At 41.8% G+C, this 21,245-nt stretch overlaps 1 protein-coding gene across 1 annotated transcript in view; it reads right to left on the bottom strand.

Annotated features, from left to right (window-relative positions):
- The window catches only part of DNAJC3 (DnaJ heat shock protein family (Hsp40) member C3), a 61,082-nt gene that overhangs the window by 8,852 nt on the left and 30,985 nt on the right, over positions 1 to 21,245 (bottom strand). The window contains exons 5-9 of the mRNA XM_044249973.1: positions 14,692 to 14,844; positions 13,057 to 13,238; positions 12,501 to 12,620; positions 8,817 to 8,922; positions 8,611 to 8,731 (exon numbers count right to left, since the gene is read on the bottom strand). Of these exons, the coding sequence (XP_044105908.1) occupies positions 8,611 to 8,731; positions 8,817 to 8,922; positions 12,501 to 12,620; positions 13,057 to 13,238; positions 14,692 to 14,844 (682 nt within the window). The remainder of the gene's footprint in view (positions 1 to 8,610; positions 8,732 to 8,816; positions 8,923 to 12,500; positions 12,621 to 13,056; positions 13,239 to 14,691; positions 14,845 to 21,245) is intronic.

Here is a 21,245-nt window from a genome sequence, read left to right as displayed (position 1 = left end):
CCATCCAAGTAGAAGCCCGAGCAGACTGGGGAGCCATTCTTTTTGGCCAAGCACCGAGGGTCTGTGAGATGGCGAAGCCCCCCTCGGGGGTGAGCGGCACAGCAGCCACCCCGCGGGGCCGAGAACCAGCCGCGAAGCTGAGTCGCAACTGTGCCCAAGCAGAGGCCACGGGGACCACGAACAGATGCAGAGCCCAGCCCCCGGGCACTCGAGATCTCCAGGGCAGACCTGGACCTGACCAAGGAAAAGCGGTCCCACCCGGAATATAAACACACGGAAGGACCGAGCAGGAGAGCCGGAGTAACGCCCACAGGCAAGTCTTCCCGCGAACCAGTCCTCCCCACTTCAAGCCTGCCCGCAGCTCCCCAGGGCAGATGCAGCATTTCAAAGACAGATGTGCACGGCTGCAAACGACCGCCCCCTTTCACTCCACAGTCCATTAGCAAATCCCAGATCAGCTTCCCTTCAAAGCACACCCGGAGTCGCGCGGCTGCTCACCACAGCGGCCGTCAGCACGGCCCGGCGCCCGCGGCACCGCAGGCCGACGTCAGTACACCTGAGCAGCTGCCACAGCTCCGGAACAGCTGCTCCCCGCTTCCATCCTCCTTCCCCGCAAAGTCTGCTCTCAGGACAGGGACTCGGAGGGCCTTTTAAAGAGCACATCAGACCCCATATAATATGCCCACAGAATACCAATCTCCTCCTCCTGAGTATCATGCAAAACAGTCTGCACCAGGGCTGCTAAAATGAGCTCGTGTCAGCTGAATCCAAGATGAGAGGGGGAAGCAAACCGTGAGAAAGCGCAATGGCAAAAAAAATAAATAAAATAAAATAAATCACAGAAAGTGCCAGAAAATACATTTTCTGGGTGTATGGGTTCACCCTACAGTGACAGCTTCTATCCTTTGCATATTGTGAGAACCATGAAATCCAGAGCCCGACGGTGAGTTAAAGCAGAGGCCTTACGGGGGAAAAGACGGGAATGAAGACAAGAGCAAATCGTCTTCGGCAGCGCGTGTCAGCAGCCCCGCAACCAGCCCCCTGCAGCCATGCGCGCTCTGAAGGTGAGGGGCTCCTTCTCGGTGCCAAAAGATCTACCCCTTTGGTAGCAAAGGAGCAGCCCGGCCGGCGGCAGATGACCTGGACGCGGGGCGGCTCAGAGCAGCAGAGAGGGCGGGGCCGTACAGAGAGGCCCTTTCAGCAGGAGGCACGATGTCTGTGCAAACTGAAGCCCAGACTAGGGCAACTGTTACATACAGAAGGCTGCCCCGCCCCTAGTGCTCCGTTGTGTGTGTGTGTGCGCACACACACACACACACACACACCAGTGCTCCTTTAAACACACACACAGCCAAGACACTTTCCAACAAATAGGTCAGGGTAAGCCAAGTCCTTTTATGATCATCTTGTTTTAAACAGTACAGCATCAATTCAAAGACAATTTTTAAACTGCAACAGGAAGAGAGCACCTAAACTTGCCGGATGAACATACATCAGAACAACAGCCCAAATACATGAAAATTCTGAGCAGACATTATGGCATGAATTTTTTAAAAATCCAATCACCTCTTTTAAGGGTACTCACAAAGCAGAATAAGAACTCAACAAAGAGGGGCACCTGAGTAGCTCAGATGGTTGGGCGTCTGTCTTCGGCTCAGGTCATGATCTCAGGGCCCTGGGATCGAGCCCCACATCAGGCTCCTTGCTTGGTGGGAAGCCCGCTTCTCCCTCTCCTCTGCTTCCCCCCTGCTTCTGCTCTCTCAAATGAATAAGTAAGATCTTAAAAAAAAAAAAAAAAACTCAGCAAAAAGACAGAAGATAAAAATGTGAGTAGTCAATACTCAAAAAGATCAAAACCATCACAGAAGTACAGATGAATGAGGAGCAGCCCATGAAGCAGAAGCAAATGGGAAAAAAAAATAAGGACATAATGAAATGGAAATAAAGAGTTGAAAAGGAATAGAGAAAAAAATGGCAGTTTTACATAACAGCTGGCTAGGAAAGCGAGAAGGCCCAAATTTTCGGAGTTCTTACAACTCGTGGGGCTTCAAGCCTGGGATTTCAGGGCCGGCTCTGGGAGAGCTCCGAGGACACGGCATCGCTCTGAGAGAAGGCAGAGCAGACAGCGCGGACCCACGGCGTGGAAACAGCCACCTGAAGCACACCCCGGCACACGCAGGCAGGTTACTCGCTCGTTTCAGAGTGTGTCCCGGAGAGGCAGCATTCTCAGAGAGACCCCTCTGGGGACAAAGGACTGGTGGCCGGTGCCATTTCCCTGCCGCCTGGCTCAGGGTAAGTACAGAGCCACCGGCAGGAACCGGGGCAGTGCCAACACTCGCCACCTAATCTGCTTACACCCAGCGCCACCAACACTATGCTGCAGAAGAACCGCCCGTCCCGGGCGCGCCTGCCTCAGTCCCAGTAGGCGGGCGCCCCCCCCCCCCCGACCCGCACCAACTCCTGCCGGCACCGCGGCTCCCCGTCTGGGAGTCGTGTGAGGCCCTGGTTCCAGCAGCAACAGGTCCCGTCTCACAAGCTGACCAGAGCACATCTGGTTAAAACTCAGCACAGTCAGGCCAGGGACCAAACACTGCCCACAACTGGCAAACCGAGCCTCTGCCGACGATGGCGGAGGACAAAGTGGCCAGGACACGGGAGGGCACACCCTGGACACGCTCCCAGGAGCGGCAGGCCCTGGGGCACAGGGGATACTGCGTGGCAGGGGACTGTAGCGCCTCTTCTTCAGAAGGCCATCCCCCTCAAGAAGAGGAGACAGAGCTGACTTTCCTAACACACAAACCGGCACAGAGACTTCGACAAATGAAAAGACGGAAGAATTTATCCCAAATGAAAGAAGAGGACAAGGCCACAGCCACAGATCTAAGTGAGAAAGATCTAAGTAACATGCCTGACAGAGAATTTACAGCAATGACTGATCGGTCACAGGGATACTCAGTGGACTTCAGAAAGAGTAGAGAACATCAGTGAGATGATTAACACAGAGATAAGGAATAACACAGCAGAAATAAAGGGCCCAATAAACAAAATGAGAGAAGCACCTATGGAAAGACCATCCATCACCATCTGATCACCACGACCACCTTTGAGAGACCCACATTATTCGTATCAAAACAGTGCCTTTTGGACTTGTGACTTTCGGAACTAATTCTCTTTTCATTTGTGGCTGAATGTAATACGTACAATAAATAATCTCTTCTGCTGTCTTAGCTGAAGAAAAAAAAAGATACTGGCAAACCAAATACAACAATATATTAAAAAGATCATTCAACACCATCAAGTGGGATTTATTCCTGGGTGCAAGTGTGGTTCAGTATTTGCAAACCAACCACAGCATGATACATCACATCAGTAAGAGGAAGGATAAGAACCATATAATCATTCCAGTAGATGCAGAAAAAGCATTACACAAAGTACAACATCCATTCATGATTTAAAAAACACAACAAGGGACGCCTGGGTGGCTCAGTTGGTTGAGCAGCTGCCTTCGGCTCAGGTCATGATCCCGGCGTCCTGGGATCGAGTCCCACATCGGGCTCCTTGCTCCGCAGGGAGCCTGCTTCTCCCTCTGCCTCTGCCTGCCTCCCTGTCTGCCTGTGCTCGCTCTCTCTCCCCCTCTGTCTGACAAATAAATAAATAAAATAAAAAATAAAAAACACAACAAAACAAAACCCTCAGCAAAGTAGGTTTAGAGGGAACACACCTCAACATAATAAAGGCCATATATGAAAACCCCATAGCAAACATCGTCCTCAATGAGGAAAAACTGAGAGCCTTTCCCCTAAGGTCAGGAACAAGATAAGGATGTCCATTCTCACCACTTCTATTCAACAGAGCACTGGAAATCCTAGCCACAGCAATCAGACAACAGAAAGAAACAGAAGGCATCCAAATCAGTAAAGAAGAAATAAAACTTCCACTATTTACAGATGACATGATACTATACACGGAAAACCCAAAGACTCCATTGAGAAACAGCTAGAACAGATCAAGAAATTAATTAAAGTCACAGGATACAAAATCAATCCACAGAAATCTGTTACATTCCACCAATAATGAAGCAGCAGAAAGAGAAATGAAAATCCCATTTACAGTTGTACCCAAAAATAAGATACCCAGGGATAAACCTAGCCAAAGAGGTGAAAGTCCTGTACTCTGAAAACTATAAAACACTGATGAAAGAAACTGAAAACGACACGAAGAAATGGAAAGACATTCTATGCTCACAGATTGGAAGAACAAATATTGTTAAAATGTCTACACTACCCAAAACAAACTATACATTTAATGCACTCCCTCTCAAAACACCAACAGCATCTTTCACAGGCTGGAAAAAAACTATCCTAACATTTGTATGGAACCAAGTTAGACCACAAATAGCCACAGCAATCTTGAAAAGCAAAGTTGGAGGCATCACAATTCCAGGTGCTACGTCAAAATAAAAAGCTTCTGCACAACGAAGGAAAGGATGAACAAAACTAAAAGGTAACCTACTAAATGGGAGAAGATCCCTGCAGGTGACATATCCAGTAAAGGAATAGTATCCAAAATATATAAAGAACTTACAAAACTCAACACCCCATAAAACCAAATAATCCAATTTTAAAATAGGCAGAAGACATCCAGATGGTCAACAGACACCTGATAAGATGCTCATCATCACTCTCATTAGGGAAATGCATATCAAAACTATAATGAGTTATCAGGTTAAAGTTGTCAGAATGGCTAAAATCAACACAAGAAGCAACAGGTGTTGACGAGGATGTGCAGAAAAAGGAACCCTCTTGCCACTGCTGGTGGGAATGCAAGCTGGTATGGCCACTCTGTAAAACAGTACAGAGGTTCCTCAAAAAGTTAGAACTAGAACGACCCTACAACCTAGGAACTGCATTACTGGGTATTTACCCAAAGAATACAGAAATACTAATTCAAGGGGATACAAGCACTTGTGTGTGTATAACAGCATTATTCACAACAGCCAAGATATGGATGCCCCAAGTGTCCCTGGATAGATGAAAAGATAAAGACGTGGTTATTCAGGGGCGCCTGCGTGGCTCGAATGGTTGAGCCGCTGCCTTCAGCCCAAGTCATGCTCTCGGGGTCCTGGGATCGAGCCCCGCATCAGGTTCCCTGCTCAGCGGGAAGCCTGCTTCCCTCCTTCTCTCTGCCTGCCTCTGCCTACTGTGATCTCTCTCTCTCTGTCAAATAAATAAAGATATATTTTTTAAAAGATGGGGCATTTCTCTGCAACAGAATATAATAAAGACTGAAGTCTTGCCACTGCAATGACATGGATAGAGCCGGAGAGTATAATGCTAAGTGAAAGCAGTCAGTCAGTGAAAGACGAATACCATGTGATTTCATTCACTGCGGAAATTTAAGAAACACAACACAACAAGCAAAAGGAAAAAGAGACAAATCAAGGAACCGACACTTTTTTTCTAAGTAATCTCTACATCCAGAGTGGGGCTCAAATTACAACCCCAACATTAAGAGTCACGTGCTTTACCGAATAAGCCAGCCAGAGGCCCTTCAGGCTCTTAACTCTGGAGAACAAACTGATGGTTCCCAGAGTCGGGGCGGGGCGGGGATGGGTGAAATGGGTGATTCTAGAGAACAAACTGATGGTTCCCAGAGTGGGGGTAGGGAGGGGATGGGTGAAATAGGCGCTTCTAGAGAACAAACTGATGGTTCCCAGAGTCGGGGCGGGGCGGGGATGGGTGAAATAAGCGATTCTAGAGAACAAACTGATGGTTCCCAGAGTGGGGGCGGGGCGGGGACGGGTGAGATGGGCGACGGAGATCAAGGAGTGCGCTTGTTATGACGAGCACCCAGTGACTGAAATAAAAACTTCAAAAAAATGGCTAAGATGGCCAATACTATGTTATATGAATTTTCCTACAAGTAAAAATAAAAAATAAAATAAGTGGTAGTCAGACTCAAATTCAGGACTAATTCTAAATCCCATACTCTTTCCACTATGACCTTATCGATAAACTAGGCTCATTCGTCCAGCCAGTGTGGTGGCCGGCTACGTGCTAGGCACAGGTAGCAGAGACAGATCAGCTAATAAAACAGACGCATGTCCTCACGCTGCTTACGTTCTAACCAATACAACTGCTTACCTCATAAGGACACTTGAATCATCCCTATGTTCAAAGGAACCTTATCTACCATTTAGTAAGGCCTGAATGAATGTCCGTTTGCTCCTCTCAAAAGCTATGAAAAGAATTACACATATAGATCCTAAGAGCCACCTTCATTTTTCATGACCTCAGAGGCATCCGCAAACAACAATCTTACTTTACTTACTTTCTTGTGAGTGCAATCCCCTAAAACCTTTCCTGATAATTGTCATAATCCCCAAATTAATAAATCTCAATGTTCCATTATTCACTACCCTAAACCTTGTTTTTCTTTATCCATTACATTCTTATCACTTTAAATTGCTTATTTAAAAAAAGATAAAACCAGTAAACAGAATATAGAAAGCCTCATATTTCAAAATGCAATTTAGCCTAGTTAATAAGAGTACCACTCATCCACATCATTTGTTAAGCCTCCAACTCAAATCTAAACAATGCAAGTAATACACTTCAGTTTGAATTATAGAGGCCCCCTTGGCACCCCATCCCACCCCCAAACTGAGACCTAGCAATCCCATTCCCAACCTCTCCGTGAGGTTGCTTGATTGCCATACTTTGGACTCAAACAACCATTTTTATTCTAAAACATAATTCAGAAAGATGCCCCAATATACAATCCAAACATACCAACGAAGACAAATAAACTCCTATTTAAAAGATATTTTAAAGGGAAAAACAGACTCCAAAGACAGATCTATTCTATTAAATCAGTGCTAAGCATCTTTTTCTTCAAGAATGAAGCTATCCAGTTTCCCTAAAAAACAAGTCAGTTTAGCATTCAAGTTACAGAAGCATATTCAAATTATCTTTAGCGGCCTACAAGACTTAACCTCCTTTGAACAGCTAAGCTTTTTATATTCTTCTGCAACTTCTCTAATTTTACAATTAGAACTGAGGGTTTAAATACAGATGACAGAAGTAACTGTGATGAACTCCCCAAATCTAATGGAATGCAAACTCCTAGACTACGGCCCGTCTCACTGAGTAGACAGAGTAGCTCAAAAGTGTAGAGAAAATGATGCCAACAGGGTCTTCTTGAAGATCATTTTGATTACATACATTTCAAGCCTCACTCAAACCAAGGACTATACTATAAAATGTCCCACAAATAGCAGTACGTAGAGTGGTCATCACTCATAAGAAACTGCTTAGGAGCAAGATTCTTGTCAAACTCTGAAAAGCAGGAAAAAAGTAAACGTTCAGTGTGTCTTAAAATATAACCAAATGAGAGGCACCTGGGTGGCTCAGTCAGTTACACATCCCAACTCTTGATTTCTGCTTAGGTCACAACCTCAGAAACATGAGAACAAGCCCCGCTGGGCGTGGAGCCTGCTTAGGATTCCCACTCTCTCCGTCTGCCTCTTCTGCTCCCTACATGCACGCTTGCTCACTCTCTCAAAAAAAAAAAAGTTCCACAAACCTACCTGAATTATCACTGCTGCAGATGCATTCTCAGTGCATTTAAAATGTTATCCAGGATTACCACTTCCCATAATATAATTATTTTAATACGACATTAATATATATTAACAGTCGTACATTTTACTATATAAATATTCAGTGCTTAAATGGAGGGGAAAATAGAGTACCACAAGCCAAGTTTCACCAGAAAAATACTCTGGCCATTTTCAACTTAAAATGCTTTATCTGATTTGAAATGAAAACTTTGCAATAAGGGTTACAGAGCTCGGTTCTTTAAAGACCATCACACTTAAATGTCCATACCATACGGTCACATGAAAAAGTCACAAAACAATAAATGTGAAAGGATTCTTTTTTAATATATACTACTGTATATATCTTAGTTTTCTTCCAAAAGAGAACTATTTATTAATTTATTCGAGGCCCTTACAACATCTAAGAGGAAACTCTTACTTCAACCTGAAAAAAGTAGGATACACAACTATCCTAATGTCACTCAACAGCTCAGTGGTCACAGATGATCATTTCATATTTAGGCACATATGACCTATATGTGTGTGTATATATATGTTGTAGGTGTAATATGTATACCATGCATATGCATGGAATATATATTAATATATAAAAATATATTTATATATTTTTATAAAATATATATAGATCTATAAAGCATAGACTAATATATATGCACAGAAAAGTCTCAAAGATAGAAATCCCAGATGAACAGTGATTACCTCTGAATGATATGAAATCTAACACTTAAATTTTCTATGTTGCTATTTAACTATTCTAACTTGTCTACAACAAATAAAAGCTAAAATGTCTGAACTGGTTTCAGCGGTAGAACGCTCTCCTCATGCGGTATACCTTCCAAGTTCTGCTAAGGAAGAATCTTCCAGTTCTCTGCCATGTTCCTACAGTCGTCAACGTTTCCAGCTACTCTGCTCAACTTGTTCTAAACAAAGGATGTTAAACGTGTACATCAACTTCCAGGTACTGCAAATCAAATTCCTTAAAGACTTACCTTCATCATACATTTCCTCTATCAAATAGGCCTCTGCTCGGTCTTTCAGAGCATTCACATTGTCAGGCTCCACCTGCAGAACTTCAGAACATACTCGAATAGCTTCAACAGGCTTCTCATCCTACAAACAAATATGAGAAAAGGATTTATGGTTGTTATTCCATATATGAAGTTTTTAACACTTCTGGAAACCAATCAACTGTTACCTTAGAAAAGCAGTGGCAAATCCTTTCTTTTGAACGAATCGTATATTCAGAAACACTTGGTTCTGTTTTCATGACAGATTCGTATTTGCTGGTTGCATCCGTGTACCTATGGATGAGCAAACCATGATGAGTAACCATTAAAGTCTATTTCTAGAGCTAAGGAAGGACCCCTACTCTTCACCATAGGTTACTTAATCAATTCACCTGAATGAGCAGGTGCCTTCAAGCACTGTTTTTACCTTATTAGTCTACAGTGGCAAAGAAAGTACCTCTGCCAGCAAAAGTTAGGAGGTAAAATACATGACCACAGAAAATGTGTGTGTACAAAGCAGAGTATACCTGTGAATATCAAACAAGGTGAAGAATTTCTTCAGAAAAATACTAGTGATTTTGAAAATGAGTAAAACATTTCATTAAGTCTGACTTACACAGAGCATTTTCAGCAAAACAGAGATCAGGTTTTATTTTTGGGTCACTACACACCTTCATGAAATAATAGAGCCCATTAACTACACAACATCTTATATTACAAATGTCAATATTCACAGCTAAGTATAAAGTAGTTCCTTGCAGAAGGAAACTGCTTAAATCCCCAGCTTTCTAAGAACAATAAAAGCTATTTCAGCATTTTTAAAAAAAAACTAGTTAAAAGTATTAGTCACATTATACACTAAGTTACTTTCCTTAGTAATGGCAGACTAAAAGATGTATTTTTATACTACTGTGGCACATTATTCCCATTATTCAATTAGAAAATAACTGCAATTCACTTAAAAAAAACCAAATAGCTTCTGAAAAAGTGAAGCAAAAGTACTTTCCCCAGTTCCTCCAACTAGGTACAATTAAAATACCCTAGACATTATATATTTATAAAAATATGAAAAGACTCCGAGAGAGGAGAGAAGCAGGTAGACCATTTGAGGATGGCACGTGTAGACTGAACTAATCCCAAATGCTAGTGTTCTTGTTAGTGCTGATATGCTTTTGTTTTATGCATACAAATCATAAAGTTCTATTGATGATAATACAAATCCAATATAATTGTTAATTCTACACTAGGCACTTGGGTGGCTCTTTTTGACCTGTCTAGGCCAGTATCTATACTTCTGGGGCTGGAAGCTTAGAGGTGGGGAGGAGAGAATTCTCAAGTTCACCATCAGTAGCTTGGTCAGACCTGAACACTTCAGTCCGTTCACACAAAACTGGGTAAGAACATAGATATGGATGTGTAGAGTTAACTTCCAATTTGCATACTTTGCTTAGAATTTGGGGGAAAATTTTTGAAAGATAATTGTTAAATTATTGAAAATGTGTTATAGTCATATTAGTATGTCATTTTGTCATATAAAATCTGTATTTACCTCTTACATCTGTTAAAAACATTGTTGCACATAATTCAACATATATTTGACTTTGATTTTGTTTCACTAATTAAAACAATAGTAAACTTGAAAAAAAAGAGAAACAAAAAAAAAACAAAACCCAGGGGCACCTGGGTGGCTTAGAGGGTTAAGCCTCTGCCTCGGCTCAGGTCATGATCTCAGGGTCCTGGGATCGAGCCCTGCATTGGGCTCTCTGCTTGGCAAGGAGCCTGCTTGTGATCTCTCTTTCTGTCAAACAAATAAATAAAATCTTAAACAAAACAAAACACAGAGGAACCTTGGGACCTGAGGGAAACATAATATGGTAAACTTCCTGAATTTTTTTTTTTCTTTTTGCTTCCTATACCCCAGACTTGGAGCTGAAGCAGCCAGCAATCCAGAAATGCTAATGGATACAGACATTAAAATCAAAACCCAGCAAGAACCTGCTCTCTCAAGTCAGAAGACCTGGGAAGGGTAGCCTAGCAAGATGAGAAACTTTGGCTCTAGTACAGCCAAACACCACCAAAAGAAAGCAAAGCCCCATCCCTTCCAATGCCAGCAGGTCGAGTGGACAGCCTCGACTTCCTGCCGAGGCTGTGACAGGGTGTGCCCACACCTGTACCAAGGTGGTACAGGGAAGGCCAAGTGGGGAGCCAGGACTTTCATCCATGCTGGAAATAATTCCCAAAACTCTCACCTGCTCCAAGCAATAGTGAGAAGCCCCACACCTCAAGTATCAACAAAGGCCAACTGGGAAACGTCTGCCTCCCTGACAGTAGCAACGCAACGCCAACCCTTGCTTCGCTGGAACGGCGTCAGAAAAATACAGCCAAAACAGAAGATTTAAATTAAAAAAACAGTCTTACAAAATCAAAGTGTCCAGGTTTCAATTAAAAACAATTCAGCCTACCAAGAAACAAGATCCCAAACTGAATGAGAAAGATAATTTCAACCCCAAAAGGACAGAGATGTTGGAATTCTCTGATAAAGATCTTAAAGCAGCCATGGAAATGGCAGCAGTGACAAACAAACATGCTTAAAGCAAATGAAAGCAACAGACAGTCCTGGCAAAGTAACGGAAGAGATACAAGAATCATCACATGGAATTTGTTTATCAGAACTGAAAAATAGAAAAACCCAAAAAACAAGTTCATTGAATGTGCTTCAACAGTAGAATGGAGGTGACAGAGAAAAGAATCAGTGAATTGGAATGATAAAAAGTGACCAAATCTGATCAGAAAGAAAGTAAGCTAAGAAAAGTGAGGAGCACCTCAGAGAGCTGAGGCGCCATCACAGAAGAGCTAACATTTATGTCAATTAGAATCTAACATGGAAACGAGAAGCCTGAAAAAGTACTTAAAGAAATAATGGCTGAAACTTCCCAAATTTGACAAGACACAAACCTACATATTCCAGAAGCTAAGTAAACTCCAAATAAGATAAAAACAAAGATATCCACATCAAGATACATCACAATTAAACTTCTGAATACTCAAGACAAAAAAAATCTTGAGGGGCACAAAATATATAAAAGAAATAAAAAAAAAAAATCTTGGCTCACTCGGTTAAGCGTCTGCCTTCAGCTCAGGTCATGATCCCAGGACCCTGGGATCGAGCCCCACATGGGGATCCCTGCTCCATGGGAAGCCTGCTTCCTTCTCCCTCTCCCATGCCCTCTCTTTGTGTTCCCTCTCTCACTGTGCCTCTCTCTGTCTATAAATAAAATCTTAAAAAAAAAAAATCTTAAAAGCAATCAGAGGAAAATGCCTCATTTTTAGGGAGAAGACTATTAGAATGACAATGGATTCCTCTTCAGAAACCATGCAGGCCACAAAAAAGTGGCACAATATTTTTCAGGTGCTGTAACAAAAGGACTGTTAACCCAGAATCCAATACCACAAGAAAATCTCTTATATACTCTATAGACATCATATCACTCTAGATACCACATTATTTTTTAATAATCAATTTACATGTCTGTCTCCCACCCTAATCTAGAAGCTTCTTAAGACCAAAAACCATGTCATATTCATTTCTACACCCCCAGTACATTGTCAGTACCTGACACAGGACATGTTCAATAAATATTTGGTGAAATAGAAGTAAAACTGCTGGTAAGAATACTACGCAGTTACTATTATTTAAATTCTGCTATATTTAAAAAATGTAGAGTTGTAGTAGTTTTGCCAAGGCCCAGTGCTTTCTAGGATATTCTATCCTCAAGGACTAACAAGTAAAAGAGCAAGCAGTTCAACTGTTCTTCTGTGCCCAGAAAAGACATACAAGGGAGGCCGCATAGTGAAAAACAGCGCATTCTTACCTGCCATCTCTGATGAGCTCTTCGGCTGACTCGATCAGCTTATTCAGTTTCTTCACTTGCTTATAGTGTGCAAAACACCTTTTATGATCCTGGTCAAGTTTTAGACATTCACGAACTTCACTGCTCATGTATTTAAAAAGAGGAAAGTACTCCAAGTCAAAATACGCAATGAGTAGTTTTCCATACCAAATACAGAAATCACAATTTTTTTTGGTAACAATTAAACAAAACACACAGACCAAACAATTCACCATACACTTTTACATACGGCATTCTCGCACATGCATGTATTAAATCAAATTAATATGACTTAAGTAGGTTATACATGAAACACCCCACTTTGCTTCTGCAAATATAGTATCTCTCCTTTCATAAGCACAGCTCATGAAAATAAACTATGTGGAAATAGAGTAACTTAGGGATAACACAAAATATATAAATGAAGAACATAAAAACAGCCTTAACCACAGTTTTAACTTAAAATTAAAAAGAAAATGGGATGATTATCTTACTGCCAACAAGAAAAAGATGAGATGTGCATGTCACTGGAACTGACCTGAGAGACAGTTCATGGTCTCCTAGTTGATAGTACAGTGTGCTAATTTTATAAAAAGCCTCAGTATTATCATTCTTCAATTTTGATGCAGCTTTTAAGTCACTTATCGCTTTCCTAGGTTCCCCTTCTTTAATGAAACATTCAGCTCTAAGTTCCCGTAGTTCTGCATCCCAAACACAAACCTTTGAGAAACAAGAGAATTAGACTTTACGAAACAGCAAACTACGCACACTCCCTCCCACACATTTTGCCTGCATATTTATTTATGTGAAACCACCTTCACGTAATGTGATTTCTGTATTATAAATAGTACTAATAAGTCTGATACAATTTAGATGTGACAGAATAATTTCTCCAAAGACATCTTAAATGGGGGAAGGAATATCCTGTATATACTAATGAGGCCCCTTTCCAACTTCCTTCAATTATATAATTTTAAAACTCTTAAAATAAGAATACATGGCATTACTATTAAAAGGTTGTTCCCAGTGAAGCATCTCTGATTTTGAAAAGAATATTCCATAATCTAGGCTCAAAAAATAAAATCTAGGTTCTACATCTGTAAAATATTTCTGTTCTACTAATAACTAAATAGAATTCTCTTTTATAAATTGTTGTCTCTTTGAAATTAAATCCTCGTATCACAAAAAGAAAGAAAAGAGGGGAAACAATGTGGGAAGGCTGAGGCTTCACCATTTCTACTTTATGAAGAAGTCGACGATATTCATAAACGGACTAGTATTCTTCGAAACTTAAGCCCAAAAGTCCAACAAAAAAGCCTGGGGAAGTATCTTTTATATATTTCTGAGTTGTTCTTTCTAAGTCATATCAAATTTTCACATGTATTAAGATATCAAAATCAACACCGTACATTAAGAAAATATCTTGAATAATAAACTAGGTCAAAATGGATAGTCTAACTACTGGAAGGTAAAAAATTTTAACTTTGTCTTTCCTTAATAAAGCATTAAACTGCTATAATAAAACACAAATTCTGCTGGACCACACCACGTGATCTCCTCTACAAAATCATCAAAGAAGCACTGATTCCACATACATCCCAAGGTGCTATGAAAATGATAAATACACATGAATTATGCTTGCTTCTACTTGAGGATTTTAGTCGACTTCCTCCTTGAAACCCTCTGCCATTCAGCCCTCAGCGGCGAGAAGACTACAGACTCGGGTTTCCCATCTAGAACTCCGGATCTTGTCAACCCTTCATCTGCTTCTTCCCTAGAAGCTTCCCATTCTAACCACTCCTCTTGGCCACAAACGTATTCTTCCTTTTCCTTCAACCAATTCTTTCATCTTTATCCCATTATCGAACGTCCCAAGTTCTCTCCCCCCAACACAGAATGTAAAATGAGACAGAAATACCAAAGCAAGCGATATATAACGATCCGTAACTCCCCCTCCGCGGCACCTCCGGCACATTTACTGAAAACCTCAGTCCAAATTCTGCTCTGTACCAACACCAGCTTCTCACTCCAGAGCTAAAAGCCCGAAGACCCACCTGATTCTATCCCTATCTTGGTTTCTTGTAATGCATAACGTGTCGAAGTCTATAAATGTGCCTTTTAGTGCAAAGCAGTCGGCGCCAGGCCTGGCAGCCGCACCACCCGGGAAGCTCACCTCTAAAATCTTATCAAGGAAGGTTATAGCCGCGCCGAAGTCCGCGCTCTCGAAGGCGTCCAGCGCTTGGGAACGCAAACGCTGCATCTCGTCAGACTTCCCAAGCTGCAACTGGGCTTCCTTTTCTTCGCTCTCACTTGGGCTAGATTTGAGCTATCAGAATGAGAAATTAATGAGAAATGTTTAATCTCTTAAACCTAATTCCCGCAGTACACACCCCGATCTGACCATTTTACACCAAGTTCACCGGGGACGAAGGGAAGAGAAGCCGGCCACGCTGGCCCATCCGAGCACGCGGGAGGGAAACGTCACCCCCACTCGGGACAGGGCACAGACGCAACCTGGAAGCTGGGGGTAACAGACCTGGGTCCCCGAACCTTACCAGGAAGCAAACACATTTGGGAATATGGCAGGACAGAGAGGAAGGAAGGACGGCGAGCACTCGCCTCCCTCTCGGGTACAGCTCTGCGCACTCATGGGAGTTCCGTGTATTCCGCCTTCCAGCTCTACTTCCTAAATGTGTATTTTTTTTTTTTTTTAAAGATTCTATTCATCCATTTGACAGAAAGAGACCACAAGCAAGCAGAGAGGCAGGCAGAGAGAGAGGAGGAAGCAGGTTCCCCGCTGAGCAGAGAGCCCGATGTGGGGCTCAATCCCAGAACCCTGGGACCAGGACCTGAGCCGAAGGCAGCGGCTTAACCCACTGAGCCACCCAGGCGCCCCCTAAATGTGTATTTTTAAGTATAAAATAATTTTACCAAAATAATGAAAACCAGGGAAACTGAGGAGAGGGCATTTTTTTAAGAGGTTATAGGATGAAGATTTGATACCAGAGAGGCTATGGTATAATGAGAAAAAATTTATGGGGAAAAATGAGAGAATAACACCTTATATTAAAAGACTCAAGAGTTTTAAGAGGTCTACATATTTTCTCTTTTTAAATAACCTTATTGGGGTGCCTGGGTGGCCCAGTGGATTAAAGCCTCTGCCTTCAGCTCAGGTCATGATCTCAGGGTCCTGGGATCGAGCCCTGCATCGGGCTCTCTGCTCAGTGGGGAGCCTGCTTCCACTTCTCTCTGCCTGCCTCTCTGCCTACTTGTGATCTGTGTCTGTCAAATATATAAATAACCTTATCAAGGTATAATCCATACCACAGAATTCATCCGTTTTGAGTGCGCAGTTCTGACTTTTAACATATTTAGCAAGTATGTACCCACTACCCCGGTTTTAGACCATTTCTGTCAATATTTTAAGACCCCTTGTGTCTGCTTATAGTTCATTCCTACTCCCAGCCTGGCCTCAGAAAAAGCAACTCAACAATTTCTTCCTCCAAATGGAAAATCTTAAGCATAATGGCTTAGAAAAACTGAGTGCCTACATTAAAAAGCTCTGACTTGGGCAAGTGGAGGGAACATTTTCCCTGACTTTTCCTAGTTTGTATGTAATAATTCCTGAAATCTAACATTCTTACTAAGATGGGAATTGTAGTTGATAGGATCCAATCTGGGGTGAGGTGCACCCAATGGTAGATTATTTCTAGAAATGTCTCTCTTTCAATTGACCAATCATACTGCTCCCTCTTTTAGGTAAAAAAAACACCCACCACCAGCTACCTGGTAAAGAACACTCCAGATGTGAAACCTCAAGAATACTATTTCTGAGTAGAGGTTCTATAGGTCTCCATTTTGCTTTTTGGATACCTTAGGTATTGTTTTGTCTGTTTAACCATTGGCTTTTGACGGAACAGATAGAACTCCCAAGTATTCAGAGGTAACTAGAAATTAACCACCTCAGCCTGCTCTGAGGAGGACTGTCCCTGCAGGACCGAACTACCCAGTTGAAGGGAGTTGCTGTAAGGCCCTGACATGCTAATCTACGGCTGTTTATCATCCTCAGGACGGTCCTGAACACTTCCAGCAGATCACGCTGGAAGAAAGATATGTGTGTATCACTTTGCTCTGGGTAAAAGTAATTTATTAACTTGTTTCCTATACGTACACTGCTGCCCCTTTTGGAATAGGATATCTTATTCTGTATTTTTGAATTTTTGAGTACTTTGAATTTTGGAATATTGCTATCCAATTCCAATTTCTGAAGAGTATATCCTATTGAAAAGGGGACGGTAGTGTACATATAGGAAACAAGTTAGTAAATGACTCTTACCCAGAGCAAAGTGACTGGTACACATACATCCTTCTCCCAGCGTGCTCTGCCAGAAGAGCTCGGGAAAAACGTGAGGATGATAAAACAGCCGTAGATTAGCATGTCATGGCCTTACACAGAAACTGCCTCTCCTGGATGGAATTGACATTCTTTTTTTTTTTTCCTCAAACTTCATAGAGTCTAATGTCTACCACATGATTTTCCTTGTTGGAAGGTGAGAGCAGGAGAAGCCCTCAAGCTTGAGGTTGAGCATGGAGGGCTCAGCCTCGCTCAGGGCCCAGTGGGCCCAGTGGGAATGGGAAAGCAGGAGTGTGGGGAGGCGGGGTCCTCTGGGCCTCTTAGAGGAGGGAGGAAGCCGGGAGGAGAAGGAGGGGATTCTTGCAAGGAGGTAGGAAAGGAGTTTGAAAAACAAACTAAGGACTTATAACCCTGAGGAGTTTCAAAGTAAGCTGAGTGGGATGAACATTTTCACTCTTCCCGCTGGCTGGGGACTCCTCCCGGGACATGTGCAGGTGGAGCCTGGACTCTGGTAGCATTTCCCTCCCTCTTTTTTCACGTTTCTTCATAACCCTTCTTTTGTGTTTCGTATTTCTAACCCTCTCAGACAAACCTCTCCCAATGACGATATTTATTTCTTATCACTTACTGTGATCACCCGTAATAGCTATGGGGTGGGGGTGGTTAAAAGGGGCGAGCTGCTCTCTCATCTAAATACACCCCTATTTCTGGGACTTTGAATGAGAACAAGGGTTGATAATTGTGGTAGACAGACTTCTAAGATAGCCCCAAAAGACCCCCACCTCCTGGAACTCATACCTTTGTGGGATCCCCTCCCCTAGGATGGAGTGGGAACTCCTTTGAACACGCAGAATTTGACAGAGGTGACAGGATGTCATTTCCTCGGTTAGGTACAAACCCAGTGACTTCCCTCTGGCTAGCACTCACTCTCGAACGAAGCAAGCCGCCATGCTGTGCGATGCTTCGCGGGGAGGCCCACGAAGGAAAGAACCAACGGAAGCCTCCAGCCAACACTCGGGAAAAAAACAGAGGCCTCAAGTCATCAGCCCAAGAGGAATTAAATCCTGCCAACAATGAGAGGGGTCTGGAAGCAGTTCTTTCACCGGCCAAACCTTCAGATAATACGGCAAGCTCAACCGATGCCTGACAGTGGCCTGTGAGAGACCCTGAAGCAGAGGACGCAGCTAAACCTGCCCCCGTTCCTAACCCCATGAGCTGTGTGTTGCTTTAAGCTGTTAACTTTGAGTAATTTGTTAAGCAGCAATAGATAATAGAATAGTTTTACCATTTTTTCAAAGGCCAGATTATGAATATTGCCCAAGAGATTTTATATTATTAATGTTTTAAAATAAAGTCTAAATAGGAAAAAAAAAAAAACCCACCTATTCCCAAACTGTTACTTTGTCACTTATTATCCATATATTATTGACATTTTCTTCACCAAAACAAAGGGGGATAATAATGATGTGGGAAACAAAGGCAAAAGAAAAAAAATCAATTTCCTTCCCACTTATAGCCCACTGGCAAGTCCCTGAAACAGGCAGAGTGACTTTCCTCTAGGAACTCAACTACCTCAATGTCGATACTTTGCTAAGGGCAAAAGGCAATCTTAGCCCAATGCCCAGGATCCTGTGAGTCTACTTTAACATATAAAAATCCCTTTGGAAACCTCTTTTATCCCTACCTAAACCCCCCTCCCTGCCAAGATACATATTAGCAAGCATATGGCCCATCATACATATCTGAAGGGTCTCATGACTAAGATTTTATTAGACAGTAATAAATGACTTTTTCCTAACAATGGCAAGCCCCCTCAAGGTCCTGGAAACTGTCCCTAACCCTTTCCCAACCTCAAAAGTATATAATCAGTCACCCATCACAACCCCAACACAGCTCTTTCTGCCTAAGGGTCCTATCGCCATGCTTTAATAATAACCACCTTTTTTGGACAGAAGATGTCTCAAGAATTCTTTCTTGGCCACTGCCTCCGTCCGAACCCCAACATTTCCTACATCTATAATGCTTACACCCTGAGGAACAGTCACTGAGAAATTTAAAAGATACTTTATGCAACACACAGCAAGTACTCAAAAAAATGCTAATAAAAATTCCAAGCTCCTTTCCTGAACTTTCTGTAGTATATAAATTGACAATGAGGACAGAATGCAATACTTTAAATGGTTATTCATTTCCCATTGCATTAATATCAGCCAACTTAAACTGGGTGTCCTCTATGAAAGTTAGCATAATTAAAGTCCCAGAATAGCACCTGGGTGGCTCAGTTGGTTGAGCATCTGACTCTAATGGTTTTGGCTCAGGAGTGATCTCAGGGTCCTGAGATTGAGCCCCGCCTGCAGAGTCTGCTTGTCCCTCTTCCTCTGTTCCTCCACCCCCCTTCTCCACCCCGTGCACTCCCTCTCTCTCTCAAATAAATAGGCAAAATCTTAAAAAAAAAGTCCCAGAATAATAAAACCTTAATTTGACTCAAGGTCAAAATAAAATTAGATTCTGGCAGAAAATACAGTCACCAAACTGCTTGTTGCTCAAGAAATTAATCTTTCCAACCCTATTAAATTTAATTATGGTTTTAAGAGGTAAGTAGCACAAATTTACATTTTTCATTTGATACTAATTGATAACATAGAAAAATATGTAATATTTGAGGTATATTGCAACATTCCCGAATGACTTCTAAAATTCGCCTTCACAAATTGTTTCTGCAGTCTTTGTTAAGGGAACTATACAAAAATAATACCAACTAATTTTTGAAAAGCAATTGTATCGAAGTCAAGGGGGGAGTGATTTGAGTTAAAGTGTTCTAAGGTACTTGTAATTTTCTAGAGGAAGCTAAAGATAGTGATTACCTGTAAACCTTATTAAAAGCAAGCATGTTAAAATTCCTGAGTAATGACTAAAAGAAAAAGACAGAGTGGCATGACAGTACAGAAAGAACAGAATAAGGAAGAAAAATCCAAGTCAATTGTAGGAAGGAAGGAAGAGAAGGGTAGGCGGACAGAAAACAAACAGCTGGATAAACAGACCCTAACAGAAATAGAGACAAGAGACATCAAGTTGCATTTCCTATACCAACCAAACGAGCAAAAACGACATTGTTCATACCAAGTGTTGCTGAAGATATGGGGCACACGGAACCCTCCTACACCGCTGGTGGGAATGTACATTTGGATAACTACTTAACAGGAAAGTGTCTAACTGTCTGGCCAGGTTAAAAATGCCCATAACTTTCAAAGCTGCAATTATGCTCTTTGGTATATATATATACCCAACAGCAGCGATCAGAGGGTGATCCAGGGACACCTGGGAGTCCTTAATACCCTTTCAGAGATCAGTGGGGACAAAGTATATATGGATAAAAGACAACACATTCAAAATACAGCATAAACCAATGGATTTCATTATGACAGAGTCCTAAAAGTTCACTCATGAGATTGCAGAGTCCACACTGTAACTAACCAGTGACAACTCCTGGAGTTTGCTATGACATCAAAGAATCTGCAAAACTATATAAAATGACTATTAAAACATTCTTCCTTTTCCAACCACTTAAATGTGTGAGCCACCTTTTCTTCAGTAATACTTCAACAAAAATATAAATAAGATCTGGGAACCTGATTGTCTTCAGTAAGCCAGATATTAAAGAGATTTGCAAAAATGTAAATAAGTGGTCTTATTATTAAATATTTGTTGTTTTTGAAAATATAGTTAGGTTGCATGCAAAAAAATCTGTATTAACATATAATGGGTTTGTTACTTTTAGATTAGTAAATATTTTTTTAATTTCTAAAATTAACTCCTAATACTGTGAATACTGATACAAACCGAAGCTCTTCGGAGTCCTCAGTATTTACCAGTATAATGGGATCCTGAGAACAATCCTCCGAATTGCTGCCCCAAAGGGATTCAGCATCAGGAGGTAAATGAGCCAGAGTGTCACTGAACCTAGCAGTATAGAAACTCAAAGATTTGTTACATTCATAAATAAAACCTACCAGAAATGAAACATGAAAATGTGAGGTTATAGCTAAATTTTCACAATTGTATAACACACAAAAAAGATATCCTTGAGATTCCAAAACTCTTTCGTTCCCTCAGTTTTAATCAAGCCAACACCCTTCTCAAGTCCCATCCCGCCAAGCTTCCCCAACTATTCCATACTAAGGTCGCCTTCGCTTCTCTCTAAATGTTTAAATCACTTAAGAAATCTTCTCTTTCAACAAGGAAGTAATCTAAGAAATCATCTTGCCCAACCAACTCCCACTTTGTAAATGAAAATACTGAGTCTTACAAATGGTAACTCGCCAAACATCACACAGCTGATCAGGAGAAAAGTGGGGTGGGTTTCCCAAATTCTA

This window comes from Neovison vison, chromosome 5, assembly GCF_020171115.1.
Source record: "Neovison vison isolate M4711 chromosome 5, ASM_NN_V1, whole genome shotgun sequence".
Lineage (NCBI taxonomy): Eukaryota > Metazoa > Chordata > Mammalia > Carnivora > Mustelidae > Neogale > Neogale vison.
The sequence above is the reverse complement of the archived record's forward strand: the minus strand, read 5'-3'. Positions and strand labels throughout refer to the sequence as shown.